Source organism: Telopea speciosissima, chromosome 4, assembly GCF_018873765.1.
Source record: "Telopea speciosissima isolate NSW1024214 ecotype Mountain lineage chromosome 4, Tspe_v1, whole genome shotgun sequence".
NCBI lineage: Eukaryota > Viridiplantae > Streptophyta > Magnoliopsida > Proteales > Proteaceae > Telopea > Telopea speciosissima.
Genome location: NC_057919.1, coordinates 38,401,363 through 38,422,484, shown reverse-complemented (window position 1 = coordinate 38,422,484; position 21,122 = coordinate 38,401,363). Strand labels below are relative to the sequence as shown.

At 40.9% G+C, this 21,122-nt stretch overlaps 2 protein-coding genes across 2 annotated transcripts in view; both read right to left on the bottom strand.

Annotated features, from left to right (window-relative positions):
• The window catches only part of LOC122659277 (basic proline-rich protein-like), a gene marked incomplete at its 5' end in the record, with an annotated part of 3,944 nt that extends 3,739 nt beyond the window's left edge, over positions 1 to 205 (bottom strand). Inside the window, one exon of the mRNA XM_043854408.1 lies at positions 1 to 205. This exon is cut by the window's left edge and continues 444 nt beyond it. Coding sequence (XP_043710343.1) covers positions 1 to 205 — 205 coding nt within the window.
• Positions 206 to 2,112: 1,907 nt separating this feature from the next.
• Positions 2,113 to 19,462, bottom strand: LOC122659276. The gene is made up of 10 exons (XM_043854407.1): positions 19,450 to 19,462; positions 18,908 to 19,231; positions 18,610 to 18,728; positions 16,258 to 16,390; positions 6,273 to 6,349; positions 5,797 to 5,994; positions 4,735 to 4,924; positions 3,200 to 3,381; positions 2,456 to 2,550; positions 2,113 to 2,361 (listed from the first exon to the last, which is right to left on the bottom strand). Exons 1-10 carry the CDS (start codon positions 19,460 to 19,462, stop codon positions 2,196 to 2,198), a joined length of 1,497 nt encoding a protein of 498 aa, XP_043710342.1. The 3' UTR covers positions 2,113 to 2,195.
• Between the last annotated feature and the right edge of the window lie 1,660 nt (positions 19,463 to 21,122).

The window sequence follows — 21,122 nt, the reverse complement described above, 5'->3', positions numbered from 1 at the left end:
GGGGGGGTGGGGGGGGGGGGGGGGGGGGGGGGGGGGGGGGGGGGGGGGGGGGGGGGGGGGGGGTGGGGGTGGGGGGGGGGGTTGGGGGGGGGGGTGGGTTTGGGGGGGGGGGGGGGGGGGGGGGGGGGGGGGGGGGGGGGGGGGGGGGGGGGGGGGGGGGGGGGGGGGGTGTTGGGGGGGGGGGGGGGGGGGGGGGGGGGGGGGGGGGGGGGAAAAAAAACACCTCCCTTTTCCTTCTCCTTCCTTCATCTTCTTCTTCTTCGTTCTTTCTTTCTTTCTCTCCACTCCTCTCCACGATTTGAGTTGTATTGTAAGGTGAATAATGATTTAGGTTTTCTAATAACCCATCTAGGCGTTAGGTCTTGTTTGGTTGGTCTTAGGTCTTTAGGTCCATTTTGCTAGGACATGTTTAGGATAGAGGTTATCCTTAGGTCAAGTTTTAAGTTATTGGGCCCATTATATTACTAGGCCCATAATATTATTAGAAGAATTATAAAGTCCAAAGCCCATTCTAGTATTTATACTTTTGAGCTATTAGGATACCAACTTACTCCCAATCATCTATACAAGTGGGAACCGATACACCAGGCGCGGGTCGTGCAGACCTTCGAAATGAGGAAATTCTAGAAATGCACCCTTGAAGACAAACTTCCCCCTATCTCTGTCGATGTACCTATCCTCGACGACTTCCCCCGAGCTACGATCGACAATCTTGTGGGATGGCAGGATGGCTTGATTATCATTACCCACATTTCACGAGCGTACTCCGCTCCCAATTCTACACAAAAGGTTCAAACCAAACCGGGTTTTGGACACGGATTTAACACCCAAGGACCAGATTTCTGGTGGAGTAAACTATCATCATCAAGCAGTTTTTCCATTAAACTGGCCTCCAAATTTCTTATTCAAACAACTCAACCACCAGGGGGACATGTTCCCCAACCCAATTCAAAATGGTAGAATTTCGTTTGGAAACTTCGGATACATACTCAGTTCAAAGTCCATCTTTGGAGGACTTTCCATAATGGAATCCCAATTAAAGAATCTCTCTCAAAATGGGGTATAACTGATCCCCTATGCCCTGTATGCAATATATCTCAAGAATATCTGTAGCATGCTATATTTTCATGTCACATACCAACCCAAATCTGGGCAATGGGACCTCTGTGATCTCCAACCACTCTTTATCCCTCACTAAAAACAACTGCAAATGGGCCTTTAGTGTCATTTCTATATCCACTTATTTCATTTGGCATCACAGGAACCGAGTTGCAAAGATGGGTTCATCTCCTAATCCAAAGCTAATCCTCGACAACATTAATCGATGGATTGTTGATCTACGTCTCTTTCCAATCCCCTTACAGGATTTGATTCAATGGAAAGATGAAAATGGTAATATATCTACTCCTTGCTCTATTTCAACCATCACAAATTTAACATAACCTGTTTTGATTTATGTAGGTTACTCTAACAGATGTGTAAACAAATCCAGATGGACTTTTGATGCATTGCATAATGATTCCTTTCTTTTGGTTGAAATTAACTCTATTTTGACAAGTAATTGTACAAAGGCATCAGCTAGGGAACTTCTACAAGGGCCACAATTTGTAAATTCCTATGGATGGTCTACTATACAAGTCTAGAATGCACCTAAGGAGCTGCAAGACTTGATCAAGGAACCATATACTACCCAAGACATGTGGAACTCCTTTAATATTTTTAAACTTCTAGACTCGTATTCTCAAACAATTATTTTTTTGTAATTATAGGAATTCTAGGGCTATAGCTCTGTTTAACAAGTTTGCCATCAAACCAAGCAAGCTAGATAAGGGAATCTCGGGCTGTGGTTCTTTAAACAACATATTATCCTTACTTTAATGCTTATCTTCTTCTTTTTTTTCTATAAAAAAAGATATTAAAGGATAAAATTAGAAATAAATAAATTATTAGATTAACTTGACTAATGTTTTCCTGGTTTAGCCTTTTTTTTATGTGAAACATTAGGTATCTTAGGTATCTTAGCTGCAATTTCTCGAAACATTAGGTACCCACGGTGTCATTTACCCTTTTTTTTTTTTTTTTTAATGGTTAGTTTTACGAAAGTTAAGGGATGATGCACTGCAAAAAGCATTGATTTGCATTGGGAAGATCAGTATTCCAGTTCTGTAGTGGCGGGCACATACTTCTAACCCATCTTACTGGCTTCTTCTCTCCTCGATTTGTTTGGATTGGGTCTGACTATTTAATTGGTTGTTCAACAATTCAAGACCAGCAGAACATGAGTCCAAAACTGAAGATATGATCCTCCTCTGGAGATCTTTAAATTCCAATGCCAGCTTTAAATCCCAGTTCAGATTCTCCCTGTAAAAAATGAACCATCTTCTCTTAGGAGGGAGAAAAAAAAAAATCTAGTACTAGAAAAAATGCTACTAAATGTTTCCTCGAGTATGTCTACCTGACGATATCTTCTGGATCACCGAGTTCATCCATCATAGGACTGAAGATGGATTTGATCATGTTGAGGACTTCCACCTCATTCATCAAGTTTTTCTGTATGAAACAAAATTTGAATGGAAAGAGCTGGATTTGGAATTTGTTATTGGAAATCACATAATGTACGAGAATGCTAACCAGTAACCACAAGATGATTAACAGTAATTTGGGTACACTGCAAGTATGTTTTACCAATAGCATCAGTTACAGGTTATATAGGGCCCTGCCTTAATGGGTTAGATCCTAATATGACCAATATTGGGTTATGGATGGGTCTGGTTTTAGAAAGCAGAGGGGCCACCCATCCATCCCACCACCTCAACCTGCGGGGGCCCTGCACTGGTTGCATCATAAAATTGGCAAGCCCTGTGCATATTTCGTAGGGCAGTATAGGTATCACTCCACCCTGCCCCGCCCCATATCCATCCCTACTAGCATTGCTGGACATTTGGCTGTGATACAGATGCAAATCGAGTGGTGGCCCAATGAATAAGAGGTGAACTAATTAATAGAAAGATATGCCAATGGTATGCCTTAGATTCTCAATATCCTCTTACTAATAGGGTATCTTGGTTCTCCAGAAGGAACTCAAGGATATAGATAAAAAAGACCAATGCAGAAAAAAGATCAATCCGATTTCAGCAATTAAAATATTAGGAAAGACTAAACAGTAAGCAGAAAGTGTGAAGAATGAAAGGAGACTTACAGATGCTGTTGGATGCATCTTATCTTCATCAATAGACCCACGGAGATGATCTAATAATGGATGTGGCAACCCATAATAGAAGAGATCATGAATAGTTGATAACCATGTCCCCCGCACCATATGAGTGGTCCAATCAGACACGAGGCAACTCCTGGAATCATCTGCATTTAGATCATCAATATCTGCAGTGAAACAAGGAAAACCAAATAAGGTTACTAATTTTGAAGCAATGGTTGACATCACATCATAAGAAAATCAAAAAAACACTAAATTTCAGGACTAGGAACGAAAAGAAGTGGACCCCTGGACCGACTCGATAAAAAAGGGCGTGCGTACCTAGTGCACAAGGCTCCCACTATTACAAGGTCTTTGGAGGGGCATATGAATTGACCTACTCGATCAATTCATAAAAAACTGATTACTTATTTATAGACTTCTTGTATTTGATCATCATCTGAAAGTAACTCACTTTTTGACATGTTCCTAAGCATCAGATGGTTACAGTAGATAGACTTTTTGGACATCTGTTCATTAGTATATCAAACATTCAAGCCAGGATATTAATCCAACTCAGCACTTAGCAGACAGGTAGGATATTCATTCTTGGTATGTTTTCTAATCTATCACAGGGTAAAGCCTACCCAATCACAATCCTACCTGAGCTGGCCCAGTTTAGGCCAACTCACATGCTAATTGTCAACCCTAGCAACTTGGATTGGTATCAAAATAAACTGAAAAACAAGACAATAGATATTAACCTTAATAAGAGCTCATCTTCAGTCCTCACAAAGATCATATGAAACTAGTGCAATATGCAAGGATAAAACTATAAAATTTCTTTTTGCAGCATATAGATACTCTTAGCTCAGGCAGGGTTGGATTGCCAAAGAACTTGACCTAAGCCCAATTAATATTATGAGTGGTTTCAGATTTTTCAGCAGAAGCTCAACCCAATGTCTTCTAATCAGAGTCCAAACAGAATTGATACAGTTTCAGACCTGGAACAATCAATAACAAGAAGAACCGTAGAGAGAAGAAGAGAAGGTAGCAACAAGAAGCACTACTGATTGGAGAGAATTAAATGAATCTCTAATCAGTAGATATGTATATTTATAATGAAAACAAGCTACAATGACAAGTATACCCTTAAGGTATCACATGTGTACTACTTAATGTACCAGACACATAATAATAAACCACAAGGGTATGACAAGTAGACCCCTGTGGTACAACATAATAAGTTCATTATGTTCAGTTTTTATTGTACCTAACCGAAGTTCCACCCCTACTATGAATTTAAGGGGTGGCTGGTCAACTACACAGACCAAAATTATTGAAGGGAATTGAGGCTGTAATCATATAATTCCCTCCTATTCAAATTTCTTATAGCAAATGCCAACAAACTGTTCCGAACTAAAGCTTAACGTCTAGAAAGGATCAATCACATAATTGTAAGGACCAAAAGAAAACACAAGGTTTAGTACATCTTGCAAGACAAATATTTATGATAAAACACACAGCAGCAAGAAAATTACCCAGTTGAATGACATCATAGGGGTTATCTCTATTTGGAAGAAAACCATAGAAGGTAAGAAGATGAGAGCTAGAAAAGTTCCCATAGCTAAGATAGCATTGTTCTCCTTCTCTACAAGGTCTTGAAAGAGAAAATTTTAAGGATTTTGTTGCTGAATCTACTTTTCCATAATGCAGTATATGTGGGCACAGCTGCAAAGAGAGGGTGAAAAAAAATCAGAATCGCCACTAAGTGTAGTAGAAAAAATGATGTATTTGTTCTCATGGTCCTCAAGGCTTCGGAGATTTTGGGAACATAGCTGGCAGTCTGGAAATTCTCCATAGAAGCATTCTGAATGATCCTAAGGTTCCCGGCAGTGGAGCACTCCAATGCTGGGACAATTATAATGTCTGGAATGCTTCCAGAAAACATTCCCAAACTGCATTCAAGTTACTATACAATTGGACAACATTAATTCTCATGAGGATTTTCATATACAGCAGCTAAACATCATCCTCATTGGTTGGGCAAGATAAAAAATTAAGCTCACTATACATATAGAAATGGCAGATCAATTTGTGTGCTGCATAAAGTCTGTTAAAGAAAACAGACTTCATGAATATTGGCAAGTTCCAATATTCACCATAAAGTCTGTTAAACAAAACATACTTCAATTTTGTCTCCAAATTCATCAACTCATTGGGCCCCGGCTAGTATACAAGAAATTGTAAGCTCCCATTTCCTGATCAAAGACTAAAGGAATCTGATCTGTCAGACAATTTTGTTAAATGATCCCTAAATTGTGTGCATCAAATGATTCACAGAACTACAGAATTTGCACAGTTCTAGTATTAGGATGATTACAAGCTGAGGCAGAATTGAATGGTGGGCATAACCATTTTTCAGTGCCTCCAGCACCTCCCTTGTTCATTATCCTTGTGCTAACTGTAAGTACACTGTATGACCTCTCAAGAAATTCTGCAGCTCAACTGAATGGTGCTTTTGTATTTAATAAGTACAGAAGGAAAAGGAAAAAGAAAAGAGAGAGAGAGAGAGAGAGAGAGAGAGAGAGAGAGTAGCAAACTGAATGATTAAAAAGGCCTGCAAGAGGAACCAAGCACGTCCTCAACTTTCCATCTGTAAGAATAACTTCCATGCCATTAGAGTACCAGAGCTCACAGGCCCAAAGGAATTGCTCCCATGTATATAGCTCTGGAGGAAATACATTAGGATGTGAACTGCTTAAGATGGGAAACAAATCCTCATATTGTCTGCGCAGGTGCTGCAACAAAATAACAACAAAAACAAGTTCAGGAGGTGGTCAAACTTCTTTTAGTTACCACAAATCATGTCAGTCAGTTCCAGAGGGAAACTTCTTCCACTTCTTATATGCTCTTTCAAACTGCCCAAAGTATTTCATTATTTCAAACATTTAAGGCAGAATTTTAACCTCAGATTTTCTAAAGAAGTCAGTCCCAAGCACCAAATTACACAGGTCAGAAGTTTGAAAGAGCATAAAAGGAAGCTAGATGGTCCCTCAAAGAAGTCAGTCCCAAGCACCTCTTTTGCTTGCATTATCTCTTCAAACAACAAAGTTCCCTCTAAAGCAGTAAGTGAATCGATTCCAAAGCTTAATCCTGGAAAATGTAGGCAAAAGTGTTAATCAAAGAAAGTCTCAACATGTAGTAGCTACAGTTTTAAAATGCAGAGTGGGATGAGTACCAAGCATGATGGTCTCTCAATACTTTTAAATGAAAATCAATTAAAAGTAAGAGCAAAAATTCAGATAATATAATAACACAAATAACGTTTCAGCGCAACCCAAGATGTCTAAGGATCTGAAGAAGAGAAATTGAATGGCCAAAGGTCACCCTAATAAGCCAGCTGGTGTGGCCCTACCTCTATATAAGAGGTTATGGTCTCCCAGGCTAGAATATGACTCCAAGTTTAAGAGAAATACATGAAGATCCTGTTATTTGGATTTGTCTATTTGAAAGATGAATTTAAATTAGTTAAAAAGTTAAATATAGGGATTATGTTCACTTTCTTTAATCAAGTTGCTATATGTAAAAATAATGAAAAGAAATTATCTTTACTTCTTATCTTTTTCAATGGTGAAAATTCAACAGTCTTGGTATTCCAACAGATTGAGAGCAACATCACAAGTAATATTGATGGAAAATAAATGGAACCAAAATCATTGACCACATAGCCATCTTAGACACTAACAAAATGCTGAAACCCTGGCAATGGGAAATTGCTGGAAGCATCATGTGTGGAAGATTTTTTTTTTCTTTATTTTGGGGGAGGGGGTTTGGGAAGAATCCTAACCAACAAATTGAGAATCCCAATAATTATATTAGAAACCAGCCAATTTCTTTCCTGATTGTCAATGAAAGATCTGCAGGCTGGAATCATGCATGGGTATTTATTGGCCCAAGGATAGAGATTAAAAACAACAAAATTACATGCACATAAAGGCCAAAATAGAAGAGCACTTGAAAAAAAGGGAAAACATTGACCCAACTAGAGAACAAGCTTAAGCCCTTATCTATTTGCGCTTATCATGGACAATCTAACTAAGAGCATCAAAGACGAGGTCACGTGGTGTATGCTTTTCACCGATGATATCGTTTTGGTGGATGAGACAAAAGAAGGGATTAGCGCTAAGTTACAGTTATGGAGATCAACCTTGGAAACAAGAGGCTTTAAGATTAGTATAACGAAGCTGGAGTATCTGATGTGTAATTTTAGTCACACTACGATGGATACTGGCATGGTGCGAATTGGCGAAAGAGAAATACCGCAGGGTGACTAGTTTAGAAATCTGGGGTCAATCATAAATAAAGAAGGTGACATAAATGATGATGTTTCATAGAGAATTAAAGTGGGATGGATGAAGTGGAGAGGTGAGTCCAGAGTGTTGTGTGACCGACGTATGCCTTTAAAGCTTAAAGGAAAGTTCTATAGGACTGTTGTACGACCGTCTATGATGTATGGGCCATGGGGCTGAATTTTGGGCACTTAAGACATGTCATATTGAGAAGCTATATGTAATAGAGATGAGGATGTTAAGATGGATGTGTGGAAAAAGTAAGAAGGATAAAGTATGGAATAGAAATATTAGAGAGGAGTTGGGAGTTGCACCGATCAATGACAAGCTCCGAGAGAGTTGTTTAAGGTGGTATGGTCATATTCAAGTATTCAACGGAGGCCTAGGGATGCCCCAGTAAGGAGGAGTGATATGATTCCGATTGAAGGAGCTAAAGAGCCAGGGGCAGGCCTAAAATGACCATAGGAGAAGTTGTGAGGAAGGACATGCATTGTCTAGGTCTTGTACCAAGTATAACCTCAGATAGAGCCTATTGGAGGACAAGGATCCATTTAACAGAGATTCTTCCGACCTACTAGGTTGTGCCTCTTTCCTCTTACTTTCATCTTTCTTTTTTCTATATATTTTTCATCTTTCATTTGTCATTCTCCGTTTTTCATTTCTCATTTCTTTCCTCATCCCTCTTTTCCCATCTCCTCATTCCTCTTTTTTGGTTAGACCTCAGTTTTCCCTATTTTGTTTTGTTTGGATCCAATTAGCTGACCCATTAAGTTGGGATAAGGCTGAGTTTGTTGTTGTTGTATTGATCCAACTAGAGTGAGTAATCAAGGTCCTATCTGAGACATGTTTCGTTGCCGGCAGTGAGCGACACTGGAGTATGTTTTCGCTCATCTACTCAAAGAGGCACAACCGATTAGGTTCAGAATGTCTCACTAACTGGTTGTATGTGCACTACAATATGAGGCTGAAGATGCAGCACATAAGCATGCGTATGTAGAACGACACTAACCAAATCAAGCTCGCCGACATTTTGTAGATCGAGCCAGATGATAAGGATCCCTTGGTGGAGTGGGTGAGGGATAGAGGTGAGCCAGTAATGGATTAGGCTGGGGATAGGCCTGACCACAACATAGCCAGTGAGATGGGTATTGATATGAATGAGTACATGGCTACAACGGGTCGGATACACTCACAGACACCCTGATTGATTGATCCCACACCTGGTAGGGATGATGATGAGGACCCTAAGTGGCCCACTTCCTTAGGTGGTTAGACTCCCCCATACCATCTCTGTCTACTAATAGAGGTGATGGAGATGACAACGATGATGGTAGCGGTGACGACGACGATGATGGTGGTGGTAACGACGACGATGATGGTGGTGATAGATATATAGGACTTCGAGAGGAGTATGACCAGGCAGAGGAGGTATAGGAGCCGGAGCCGATTCGATTCACTTGGAAAACCCAATTTGATCATGCCACACAAGTTACGGACCACGGTACACGTGTAGCCCCACGTGCAGGCTACATGAAAGGACCTCATCTCCAGTTCCGAGCAGATGAGCAGGCTGATTGTATGGATGTTGATAACTTGTCTAGCACTCTGGGAGGGATGAGTATAGAGGACAACAAAGGAAGTGGGCACTGGCATGCCCCACCTTTACGGGAGAGACCCCCTTTCAGAGTACAATCCATATGGTCATTTCACTAGTGTTGGGGAGCATGCATCTTCTTCATCCATTCCCAGTTATGAGTATGAAGCCCACTCATAGGGACATACTGGATTGTCCTTTGTTGATAGCTTCTTCTCCTACCCAACCTACCAGCCTTACATGCAGCCAACACCATCTTTGAAGTGGCTGGTTCTTTACACTATGGAGACCTATACCCTAGGATAGGTTACCTGCAATATGTAGATGAGACCGTTTATAGGGCAGCTATGGAGGACTACTCTTGTTTCTTCTCGCACATTGTTGTGGCATGCATTTGTCATGCAATCAGAGGACAATGCACGTCGGCTCCATCAGACCATGAGTGGACCTGATCCAACATGTCATAGTTCATATTAGTAGACAATCATAGTATTGTATTATTGGAACATGGAAGACTTGGGTGTCATAGTTTATATTACTTCCGTTTCTTTTCGCAAACTATTGTGGCATGCATTTGTCATGCAATCAGAGGACAATGCATGTTGGCTCCATCAGGCTATGAGTGGACCCGATCCAACATGTCATCGTTCATATTAGTAGATAATCACAGTATTGTATTGTTGGAATATGGAAGACTTGGGTGTCTATGTATTGTTAACTGTACTTGTAGTTTCTACTTATTTGTTAAATAATTAATTAGTGTTATGTTCCTCTACGCATTCTTGCGTATTTTATTTGTTATGCTTGCCAATTATGTCTTACAGTATTAAAACAATGTGTAGAATAGGCAATATTACATAAGGTATACAACAAGGTTCGACGTTTATTGACAACCAAGGGTGCAAATCCAAAACACCACTTTATGTGATTTTTTTCTTTTTTTTTTTGGTGCAATTTGAAGGTTTACATATGTTTATTTAACCTAAACAATGTTTCCCTAAAGTTTCAGAGTCTACTATGGCCATTGCCCACCGAAACATCAAATCGAAACTAGCTTGAGAAATGCATAGTTTTGGCAAAATTTCAGTGATTTCGACCAGACCGAACTATGGGGGCTACAACGTTGTACACAATTTTGAGTAATGGATTTGGCTTGTTGCCTTTGGTTCTATGATGATTCGGTAGGCTGGCTCCTTGATGAACCCTTAGTGATGTTTCCAAGGTTGGGGTACTGGAGGTGATTCTAGCCTTGCAGACCAGATAGTGTTAGCAGATCTGAATTAGAGAATATTACTTGGATGATCAAAGACTGATCCCAAGCTCTGTATTTATAATAAAAAATAAAAATTACATGGACAGAATTGCTCCTAACATAGCCGACTCTATATTAGAGTCGGCTGTACATAATAGAAAGCATAATAAAAAGGTAAAAAGTCCAGAATACCCCCACGGTGTTTTGGCCCATACAATCCAACAATCCCCCTCAAGTTGGTGCATATATGTCACACAACTTGACTAGAATAGGATGAAACACTTTGCCACTTAGCCCCTTAGTGAACACATCGGCTAACTGATCAGTAGACTTCATAAAGGGAACAAAATGAGTCCGGCTTCAAGCTTCTTATTGATGAAATGTCTGTCAACCTCCACATGCTTGGTACGATCATACTCGACAGGGTTATGAGCAATGCTACAGCTTTATTATCACAATACAACATCATGGGATGATGGACAGCAACACCAATCATAGTTATCAAGGCGGGAAGGCGACCATGGCATTTTAGAGGGTAAAAAAACAAGGTGCCTGCCATGGCGCCCAAGGCGTCCAAGGCGACCAAGGAGTTTGGACGCCATGGCGACGCCTTGATAACTGTGACACCAATATCTTGCAACAATCCTCTAAGCCATAACAATTCACAGATTCCTTGTGCCATTGCACGGAACTCTACTTTAGCACTGGATCTTGCCACAACATTTTGCTTCTTGCTATGCCATGTGACAAGGTTTCCACCCACAAAGGAGCAATATCTAGAAATGGATTTTATATTGGTAGAGCTAGCCCAATCAGCATCATCGGTGTAAGATTCAACTTTCAGATGACCACTGGGAGATAACAGTATTCCTTTTCCTGAGGCAGACTTTAAGTATCGCATGATGCGAAGGACTGCCTCTATATGAGAGGAATAAGGATCATGGATAAACTGGCTTACCAAACTCACAACAATAGCTATGTCTGGTCTAGTATGAGAGAGGTAGATCAATTTGCCCACCATGTTAGCGACCTTTGTCAACTGGTTCACCTTCTTTCTCCTTAAATCTTGTTGTAGCTTCCATGGGGGTATCTGAAGGATGACACCCTAATAGCCCAGTCTCAGACAATAGATCTAGGATATATTTCCTTTGAGAAAGAAATATGCCCTTTGAAGATCGAGCAACCTCTATCCCTAGAAAATATTTTAGAGTTCCCAGATCCTTTATTTCAAACTCATGGCCAAGGAAATGCTTCAATTTCTTGATCTCATCACCATCATTTTGGGTTACCACAATATCATCAACATAGACTATGAAAATAGTTACCTTAATACCAACTCGTTTGATGAACAATGTATGATCATTGCTTTGCTTGTATCCCACTGAAACCATAGCCTTGTGAAACCTGCCGAACCAAGCTCTAGGTGATTGCTTCAACCCATAAAGAGCACACTTCAATTTATAGACCCTGCCTTTGGTCTTATCATCAGAGAAGCCTGGTGGAATATCCATATATACCTCTTCCTCTAGCTCTCCATGGAGGAAGGCATTCTTCACATCCAACTACTGAAGCCTGAAGGTCCCACCCAAGATTTACAACACAAGACAATAATACTCTTACAGTATTGAGTTTCACCACTGGTGCGAAGGTCTTCTGATAGTCAACTCCATATGTTTGAGTAAAGCCCTTTGCAACTAGACGTGCCTTATATCGATCCACTGTCGCATCTTCTTTCTGTTTGACCACAAACACCCATTTACATCCCACTGGTTTTTTCCCTGGAGGAAGAGCCACAAGATCCCACGTATTATTTTTTTTTCAATGCTCTCATTTCTTCCAACATTGCTGCCTTCCACTTTCCATCTGTAGATGCTTCCTGCCAATTTTTAGGAATAGAAATAGAAGAAAGAGAGGATACAATTGCACGAAAGGAAGGAGAAAAAGAACTATAAGAAATAAAACGAGATATGGGATGCTGAGTGCAAGTCCTAGTACCTTTGCGATGAGCAATAGGTAGGTCGGAAAAAGAAGACTTACAAGAAGAAGTAAGATCTGGATCCTGAGTCGGCAACTGGATAGGTATTGGTGCTACAGTGGATTGAAGCTACCCTTTTTTGGAACATCGTTTTTGATAGGTGATAATGTTGGAGTTGTCAATTCTCTTATGAAATTCACCAATGGTTCTCTGGACTGGAGTCAGCTCCCCCTAAATAGGAACATTACCAGCTGCTGCCCCTTCGGATGAAGGGGCAGCAGCTAAAGGGGGGTGGGCAGCAACCAAAGGAGGCTGGGCAGCAGTTACCTCTTCACAAGGAGGGGATAAAATAGGAACCTCAAGGGGAGGAACCTCAAAGGTCAAACACATCTTCACTAGAACTGTCCCCCTGAAGAGGTGGTGAAGAATAATATAAAAGGCTTTCATGAAAATTACATCCATATTGACCAGAGTATGACGGGAAGGGGGATGGTAACACTTATAACCTTTATAGGTTGGAGAATAACCCAAAAAAATACACCGTAACCTATGGGGTTCAAGTTTCCTAGGAGATTTTATATCTCTAGCATAACACACACAACCAAACACTTTGGGTGAAACCACAAAGGATGAAGTCCCAAGTAAAACCTCAGTCGGGCTACGGGAGTCAAGAACCCGAGTAGGCAACCGATTAATGAGATAGGCTGTAGTGAGAACAGCATTCCCCCAATATTGAGAAGGAACATGTTGAGTAAACATCAATGCTCTGGCCACTTCTAATAAGTGGCAGTTCTTCTTTTCAGCCATACCATTTTGGGCTGGGGTATCGACACAACTAGTCTAGTGAATAATGCCACGATCAACAAGGTATTTTTGAAAGTGAGATTCCTTATACTCAGTTCTATTATCACTTCTCAAAATTTTGAGAGTAGCCTGGAACTGAGTTTGGACCATTTTATGAAAATGCTGAAAACATGAAATAAACTAATTTTTTGTCTCCATAAGATATACCCATGTGTTTCTAGAGTGACAGTCAATAAATGAAACAAACCAACGATGACCAGAAAGGGAAGTTTTACGACTAGGGCCCTAAACATCCGAATGCACCAAATGGAAAAAGAAGAACTCCTTTTATTTGAAATAGAATAAGTTGAACGATTCTGTTTGGCCAGAACACAATTATAACCTTTTACTAAAGCAAGAAATAAATGAGATAAAGTGCCTATTTATGGGTGACCTAATTTAGAGTGTCATTGGTAAAGTTCCGAAGAGACTAAGGAGTTCTGATGTAGTGGCAGAGGTGCTGTTGGTGGAGAAGGACGACCATCATCAAGCAGGTACAATCCACCATGAATTTACCACAGCAAATCGTCTTTCCTGTCACTAGATCTCGAAAAACACAATGGGAAGGAAAAAAGGTTACTTTGCAGTTGAGATCACGAGTAATACTACTAATGGAAAGGAGGTTAGTAGTAAAATTTGGAATGTGCAAAACAGAAAACAAAGTAAGAGAGGAAGTGCAGTTGATGACTCTTTTTCCAGACGTGGGAGAATAGCGATGGAAAAGGCTAGAGGAACCAGTCATGTGGTCTGTAGCTCCAGAATCTACGATCCAAGGATGGGAAGAAATATTTGACTTGGCAAAGTTTAAACCTGAAGGAGCAGAGGAATTGGCAGTAGCTGATGTAGTAGAGGCAACAGCAACAGAAGACTTTAGCACACGTAGAAATGCCTGTAGATCATCCTAGGATAGACCAATGTCAGTATCTGGAGCTATGGTAACAGTCTCAGAGTGATTTGCCTTGTTTTTTGTTTTCATCTTGGCGGCATGTTTGGCCTCAAAGTTTGTTGGTTTCCCATGAAGCTTCCAACATTTCTCTTTGGTGTGGTAGGGCTTGTTACAATGTCCACAAGTAACAGTGCCCTTGGTAGAATTACCAGAAGAGGAGTTCCCAGTAGGGATAGGAATAGCCGTGGAAGCAGTCTGGAGAGCTGATCTTTTAATAGGTGTAGGATGTAACATAGCAGCCCTACGATTTTCGTCAAAGGAGACCGAGGCATAGGACTGTTCAAGTGTGGGAAAAGGAGAATGGCCGCCAAAAGGAAGGGGGGGTAGGGGAAAGGGTGGGCCCGGCCGGGTGTGGCTGTTGTGGGTATTGGGGTTGTTGGCAAGCTTGAAGAGGAGCAAGGGTAGTTGGCATAACATTGGTGCCATTAATATGGCCAATAAGGCCACGACCAAATGGCAAAGGATGCAGATCGAGACCATAGCAGGTAGTTGGAGCCATCCAGTTTGATGAGATTAGCAGGAAAATTGTGATATTCTGTTTTGCCTTGGCCATCGTGATCAGAAGTAGCAGTGGAATTTTCTGAGTCACCCATAATCGCAGAGAAGCTGTTGTGATGAGAAACCCAATAAAAATTCCAAGAGAAGCCCCAGAAATTGAAGAAGAGAGTCCTTTATAGATGAGAATATATGTCTTAAAAAATCAGCAGTAGTGGACAAGGCAATCCCCTAGATCGATTTTGTCAGGGTTTTGAAAAAAAAACTTGTTTTTGGTGAGATCGATATAGGGGGGAATGGTGCCAAAAAACTTGATGGATGAAGTTGTAACTGAGATCGAGTGTGCCTATATGATTGGAGAATCACCCTTCCAAAAATCAGCTTCAACAGAAACCAGCAACAAAAAGATCGATATTTTTCAAGTTTTCAAAAAAACCAGATATTGAAGAAAAAAATCGATCTATGAGAAGAGATAGAGTCTTGCGCAATAATCTTCTGCAGTTCTTGCACTTCAAGAAGGTGAATCGAGTCCTTGTACTGTAGAGAAAATCAATTCAAAAAAAACCTTGAAGTCTGCAAATATTGCAGATAGGGAGCTATCTTCTATCGAGCATAATTGTTTATATCATGAATGAGGCAATGGAGGGCAGCATCTGGATCTTTAGATTACCTCATCAGTGCTGCCCTTGTGGGAGAATGAAGAACAAAAGGATAAAGAGGAGGGAAGAAGAAATCGAGAATGAAAGAGAGAGAAAGGAAAAATCAAGAATGGAAGAGAAGGGAGGACCCTAATTCGAAACCTACTCTTATACCATGTTAGCAAATCCAAATTAGAGAATATTGCTTGGATGATAAAAGACTGATCCCAAGCTCTGTATTTATAATAAAGAATAAAAATTACATGGGCAGAATTGCCCCTAACATAGCCAACTCTAATATAGAGTCGGCTGTACATAATAGAAATCATAATAAAAAGGTAAAAAGTCCAGAATACCCCCACGGTATTCTGACCGCAATCCAACAAATAGTGATTCCAGATCATATCCTTTTTTTTTTTTTTCTTTTTTTCTATTTAGTTCTGCTTCAAAAACCAAAAAAAAAATCCCATCTTTCCCATTGAAATCGAGTTTCCTACTTCAACTAGGATTTCTTCAAATCACTTGTTTTAAAATTGATCCCTGAATTTTGACTTCAGTTCTCTGTTTTCTTATTAGTTCTAAATCTTGTGATGGTTTCAAAATCTGAACTTTCTAATTAATACTAGAAATCCTGTTCCAACATGGATTCATAAATTTTTCAGATTTCTAGCTCTGTTTTGGCAAATCTGATTTATTCTGCTACTATTCAATCAGTTATTAGATCCTTAGTTGAATATGGGGCATAAGATACCAATTGATCAACAAATAGACTTCTGCCTCTTCATTAGGATAAAAAACAGATCCTCTGGACTCTCAAGTAGGGATATCAAACTGTGCTTCTCAACCTCTCCCTAAGACCCTAACCACAACAAAATATTCTGAAGCCAAATTTAGCAGTTGAGGTGTCTGGAGAGAGAGAGAGCAATATGGGGGAGGGGGTAAGCTAGAGATAAGAGAAAAATATCCTACCTGTATTAAATGCTTCAGGCAATGTCTCAAAATATATCTTGAATTTGGAATCAGAGTTGTACCTCTCCTTCATGCTCCACAACAATAACAATATCTCAGGTGTGATGGTGTTGATCTTTTTCAATACATGAAACTGAAAGGAAGGAAAACATGGATCAGGCCTTCTAATTCTTGGACTATACACCAATTAGGATGTGACCCACCAATCAAACTGTCTGGGTCAGCGATTGCCAGGAAGAAGGATGACTCAGCTCCTGCCTAGAGTAGAAAAACTTGTCCAGTGGGTGTGAGAGGAAGCAGATTTTTGACCAACAGATACCACGGCATAGTTGTCAAGGCATCGCCTAGGCGACACCTAGGTGTCCAGGCGCCTTGGTCGACTTGGGCGCCTTGGTCGCCTAATTGGTGTCGCTCTGCTTTTGAACCCTCTCCAGCGCCTAGGGTCACCTAGACGCCGTGACCACTATGATACCACCGGCAGAAACCAAATACATGTACAGGCATGAGGCATGTATACAATTCTTTATTCTTGAACAGAGATATAAATACCCAACCTAACACAGTATTTTCAGCAATGTGACCATCCAACATGCAACTTTTAAACAACTTCTAATGCTTGCAAATTTTGATGGTAGGACTTGTTCCATTACACTATTAACTTGTAAACTTGTCATGTAATCTATGGGGGGGGGGGGGGGAGGGAGGATAGAGAATAAACAAATGCATCCCAGGAAAACATAAAGAATGCAATAACAATGTGAATATTATATCACAAAAAAAAAAAAAAAAAAATCTGGCGTAATGTTGATACAGAGAGAGCTGAATTATCAGGACTTCAAACCTTTGTCAAGTTTCTATCTCCCCTCCACTGCCCACCCCCCCTCAGAACAAAAAAAGAGGGATAGCTAGAGGAAATTAACAGTAAAATTATTAAAAAAGGGCTCCCTGAAAGAGAGTGATTATTACTCCCTAGAGATTTAATTTATTTCTCATGCTGTGAGTCTTTTCTCAAAATATTCCCCCTGTAGCCTAGCAGCCTTAAACCAATAGGATGCTCCTAACGTCATAGAGAGGATGCAGAAAGCTTCCCCATCTTAAATCTCAAAGTCGATAGCAAGATTTGGCATGTTCACCTTGATTACCACAAAGTGTTGCTTTTATTGAGGTTACTTCTAAGCAAGATGCCACCTTGGAGCAGCTATTGTGCATCTTAGACCTTTTGCAGAGAAAAACAGAAAGCCATTTACAAACTGAAGGGGGGAGAAAGTATAAATAAAATGAGAGTCCATGTGCCAACTGAAACCAATCAAAGCGTCCAATATACCACCTTCCACTAACCTACAACCAACCTCTTAAGGACCTCAGGCATGATGAAGAATAGAGAAGGTGACAGAATAGAAGCTAATTTCTGTACTTTATGAGTATTAGGCAAGTAATCCTGCCCAAAGTTTAAAGTGACAAACCGATCTAGCATAGAATCCTGGGAACGAGGCTCCCAAATAATAGATTGCTGAGCTCATTTGCAATAAGCACCTTCCACAAAAAACCTTTTGGCACTGAAGCTAATATCTTGGCCAAAGTTTTCCAAACACTATCAATAAGGTGCAAGGCCACATGCACCAAAAATCCAGCCTGCTGATCCAGTGAAGATTGTAATATAGAAACAATGGCTTATGGTTTGGTATCGAGTTTTTCTCTACTTGATATGCTAAGAGATGCATCCTCCAAGGAATGTTCCTTAAGGCTCCATTTGTTTATCAAAAAATATTTTACTGGAAAATTATTATTTTATATTTTTTAGCCATTTGTCAATTTTTTTTTTTGGCCATGACAAGGAAGCATCAGCATGTTTAGGTATGGTTGGTTGAGGGAAAGAATCCAGCCATATGATGGGGGCAAAGTCCTCCACGAGTCCACGGGTGCCATGTATGTCAATGAACAAGATACTACCACCTTTTTGGGGAAACAACATCCTGGAATTTAGAAGTGGATGTTGTTTTCCAACTTTTTGTATTGCATTTCGGTAAAATATTTTCCACCTATTAATCCTTTTACAACTTTGTATTGGTTTTCAATAAATCTTGGAGAATATTTTCATTGGAACAAGAGGAGCCTTAGTAACACAAATTATTTCATCGCCTTTTGTTGGAAAATATCTTCATTGAAACAAGAGGAACCTTAGTAACACAAATTATTTCATCTCCTTTTGTTGATGACTGCACTCCTTAGAGTCTCATTCAGATAATACATTCAAAAGGACAAGTTTACTTAAGTGTTTTAAGTTTGTTCAAAGATTACGGCAAAATGAATAGGTGAATATCATTAAATAGGCTTCTGAACTTTGGAACATACCATGTCCGATTCATAAACAAGCTCCTCACAGATGATCATAGATTCAGGGATTTCTAAAGCAGAGTCGCCAATTTTTAGATCTTCTGATGCTACAACTCCTCTTCCTGCTCCTTCAACATCTGTATTACAAATGAATCAAGGAAATGCAAGAGATCAATAATTACATTTTCTTTTCCCTATTATTTTCCAGACCGCTTAAACAGTGAAACTAATAGAAGTGCCACCTCAAAAGGCCAAGTACTCACACAAACGGTAAAAGAGAAAATTTACATAGACAAATATCCAGGTGAAAACTTACGAGCAATCTGCAACCTTGTTCTTGCACCATGTTTTTTACCCCACTCTAATAAAGTTTCTTCGGGACCACAGCTACACTTTTCAGTCCTTACTTCTTCACTATTCTTCTCTCCAAAATCTGTTATCATATCTACAGCTAGATCATGCAATTCTTGGAGACTATCAATTCTCGTATGTGCAGAACCTGAGAGTAAGTTATCAATTTGTGCGAGGATTGAGTTGAGTGACTGCAGCTCATTCTTAGGGCTGTAATATTCCAGTGATAGATCAACTCTACCAAAGTAAAGTTCAGTCTGCAACAACAGGTAAAAAACCAATAGATGAACTCAAGAATAGAATATCTAGAAAGAGCTTTGAGCACAAAATTAGACACGCAATATGAATGAACCGAATATATAAAACTCAATGATGAGGCATAAAACACCCCACCGATCAGAGGTTGCCACGTGGCCGACCTGACCTCAGTCCGAGAACCAAACTGAGCTGAGCAGGAAACCGGGCCGACCCTATCTCCGATAAGTCACCTGACAGAGCCGAGCTCACACAGGTCAGCCATAAACTCCTGGCCATGCTGACTGCCGAGACCAACCTCTCGGGCCGACCTCCCAGGCCGAGGTGACTGCCAAGGCCGACCGACCAGGCCGACCTATCTACTCTTTTTATGGGTTCCCACTTCATGATGATGACAAAGCTAGTAGTTATCTCTGTACAATTCTCTTCTGTTTTTTTTTTTTTTTGTCAAGAAAATACTTATATTAAGTATATAATATATATATATATGTAATATTATATACCTATAATTAATACAGGGTCGGGCCGGGCCGGGCTAGGCCCAGGATCTAAATCGATGACAAGTGTCTGCCGTTCTTTAATGCCCTCAAGAACATCCGGAACCCGAAGGACTTTATATGGTCGGACGAATGCCAGCAAGCTTTTGAAGAGCTCAAGAAATACTTAGAGAACCCGCCTCTTCTGAGCCGACCCAAGCCAAAAGAGGAGCTTCAAGTTTACTTAGCCGCTACCCTGATAGCGGTCAGTGCGGTGTTGGTTAGGGAAGAAAGTCGAACTCAAAAACCTATATACTACATCAGCCACGTTCTTGTCGACGCCGAGACAAGATACTCCGGTTTGAGAAAGTAGCATTCACCCTTGTTACGGCCGCAAGGAAGCTAAGGTCGTACTTCCAAGCTCATCCGATCGTGGTACTGACCGACCAGCCACTCAAGCAGATATTACACAAACCCGACGTTTCGGGACGACTGATCACCTGGGCGGTTGAGCTGAGTGAGTATGATATAAGCTATCATCCAAGAACGATGATAAAAGGACAAGCCCTTGCCGACTTCATTGCCGAAGGCACAGGGCCCGACCTCGAAGTCGGGGAAGAAAAAATGGCAGAAGAGGCTGGGGCTACGGCTGACCCGACCTGGACCATGAATGTCGACGACTCAAGCAATTCCGGGGGAAGAGGGGCCAGCCTGATCCTGGTAAGCCCCGAGGGATTTCTGATCCAATATGCCCTGAGGTTCAAGTTCCACGCCTCGAACAATGAGGTCGAGTACGAAGCCCTCCTAGCCGGACTTCGAGTCAGCAAGGCAATGGGCGTAAAGCGGTTGAAGGTGCGAGGAGACTGCCAACTCTTGGTCAACCAGGTCAATGGAGACTATGAGGCGAAAGACGAAAGGATGATAGCCTACCTGAGCCAAGCACGAGATCTGATTTTCGAATTCGAGCACTTTGAGATGACTCGAATATCGAGAAAAGAGAATGCCGCGGCTGACTCCTTATCAAAGTTGGCCGAAGCCGACCTCCAATATCTGAGCCGATCAGTGTACATAGAGATCTTGGAGAAGCCATCCTTACAAGAAGAAAGCGTAAAGCACATTGAAGAGGACGGGCCGACCTGGTTGGACCCCATTGTCAACTACTTAGAGAATGACCTACTCCCGGAGAACCGAGATGAAGCAAGAAAGGTCAAGATCCGAGCTGCCAAGTACACCATGATCGACAGAGTGCTCTACAAAAGAGCAATCTCGGCCCCTCTTCTCCGATGCCTTGGACCGAAGGGAGCCGAGTATGCCTTGGCCGAGGTGCATGAGGGAATATGCGGGAGTCACATGGGTGGCCGAGCTCTCGCATACAAGATACTTCGGCAAGGATTCTATTGGCCAAGAATGCAAGAAGAAGCCATGAGGTATGTGAAGACGTGCGAGAAG

Bases quoted from the DNA above. Each gene is read 5' to 3' on its own strand.
- LOC122659276 (XM_043854407.1), bottom strand. The intron at 3,382-4,734 runs GTAATTTTCTTG...GTTTCACTGCAG, and splicing joins CTATGATGTCATTCAACTGG to ATATTGATGATCTAAATGCA. The intron at 2,362-2,455 runs GTAGACATACTC...CATTTTTTACAG, and splicing joins GATCCAGAAGATATCGTCAG to GGAGAATCTGAACTGGGATT.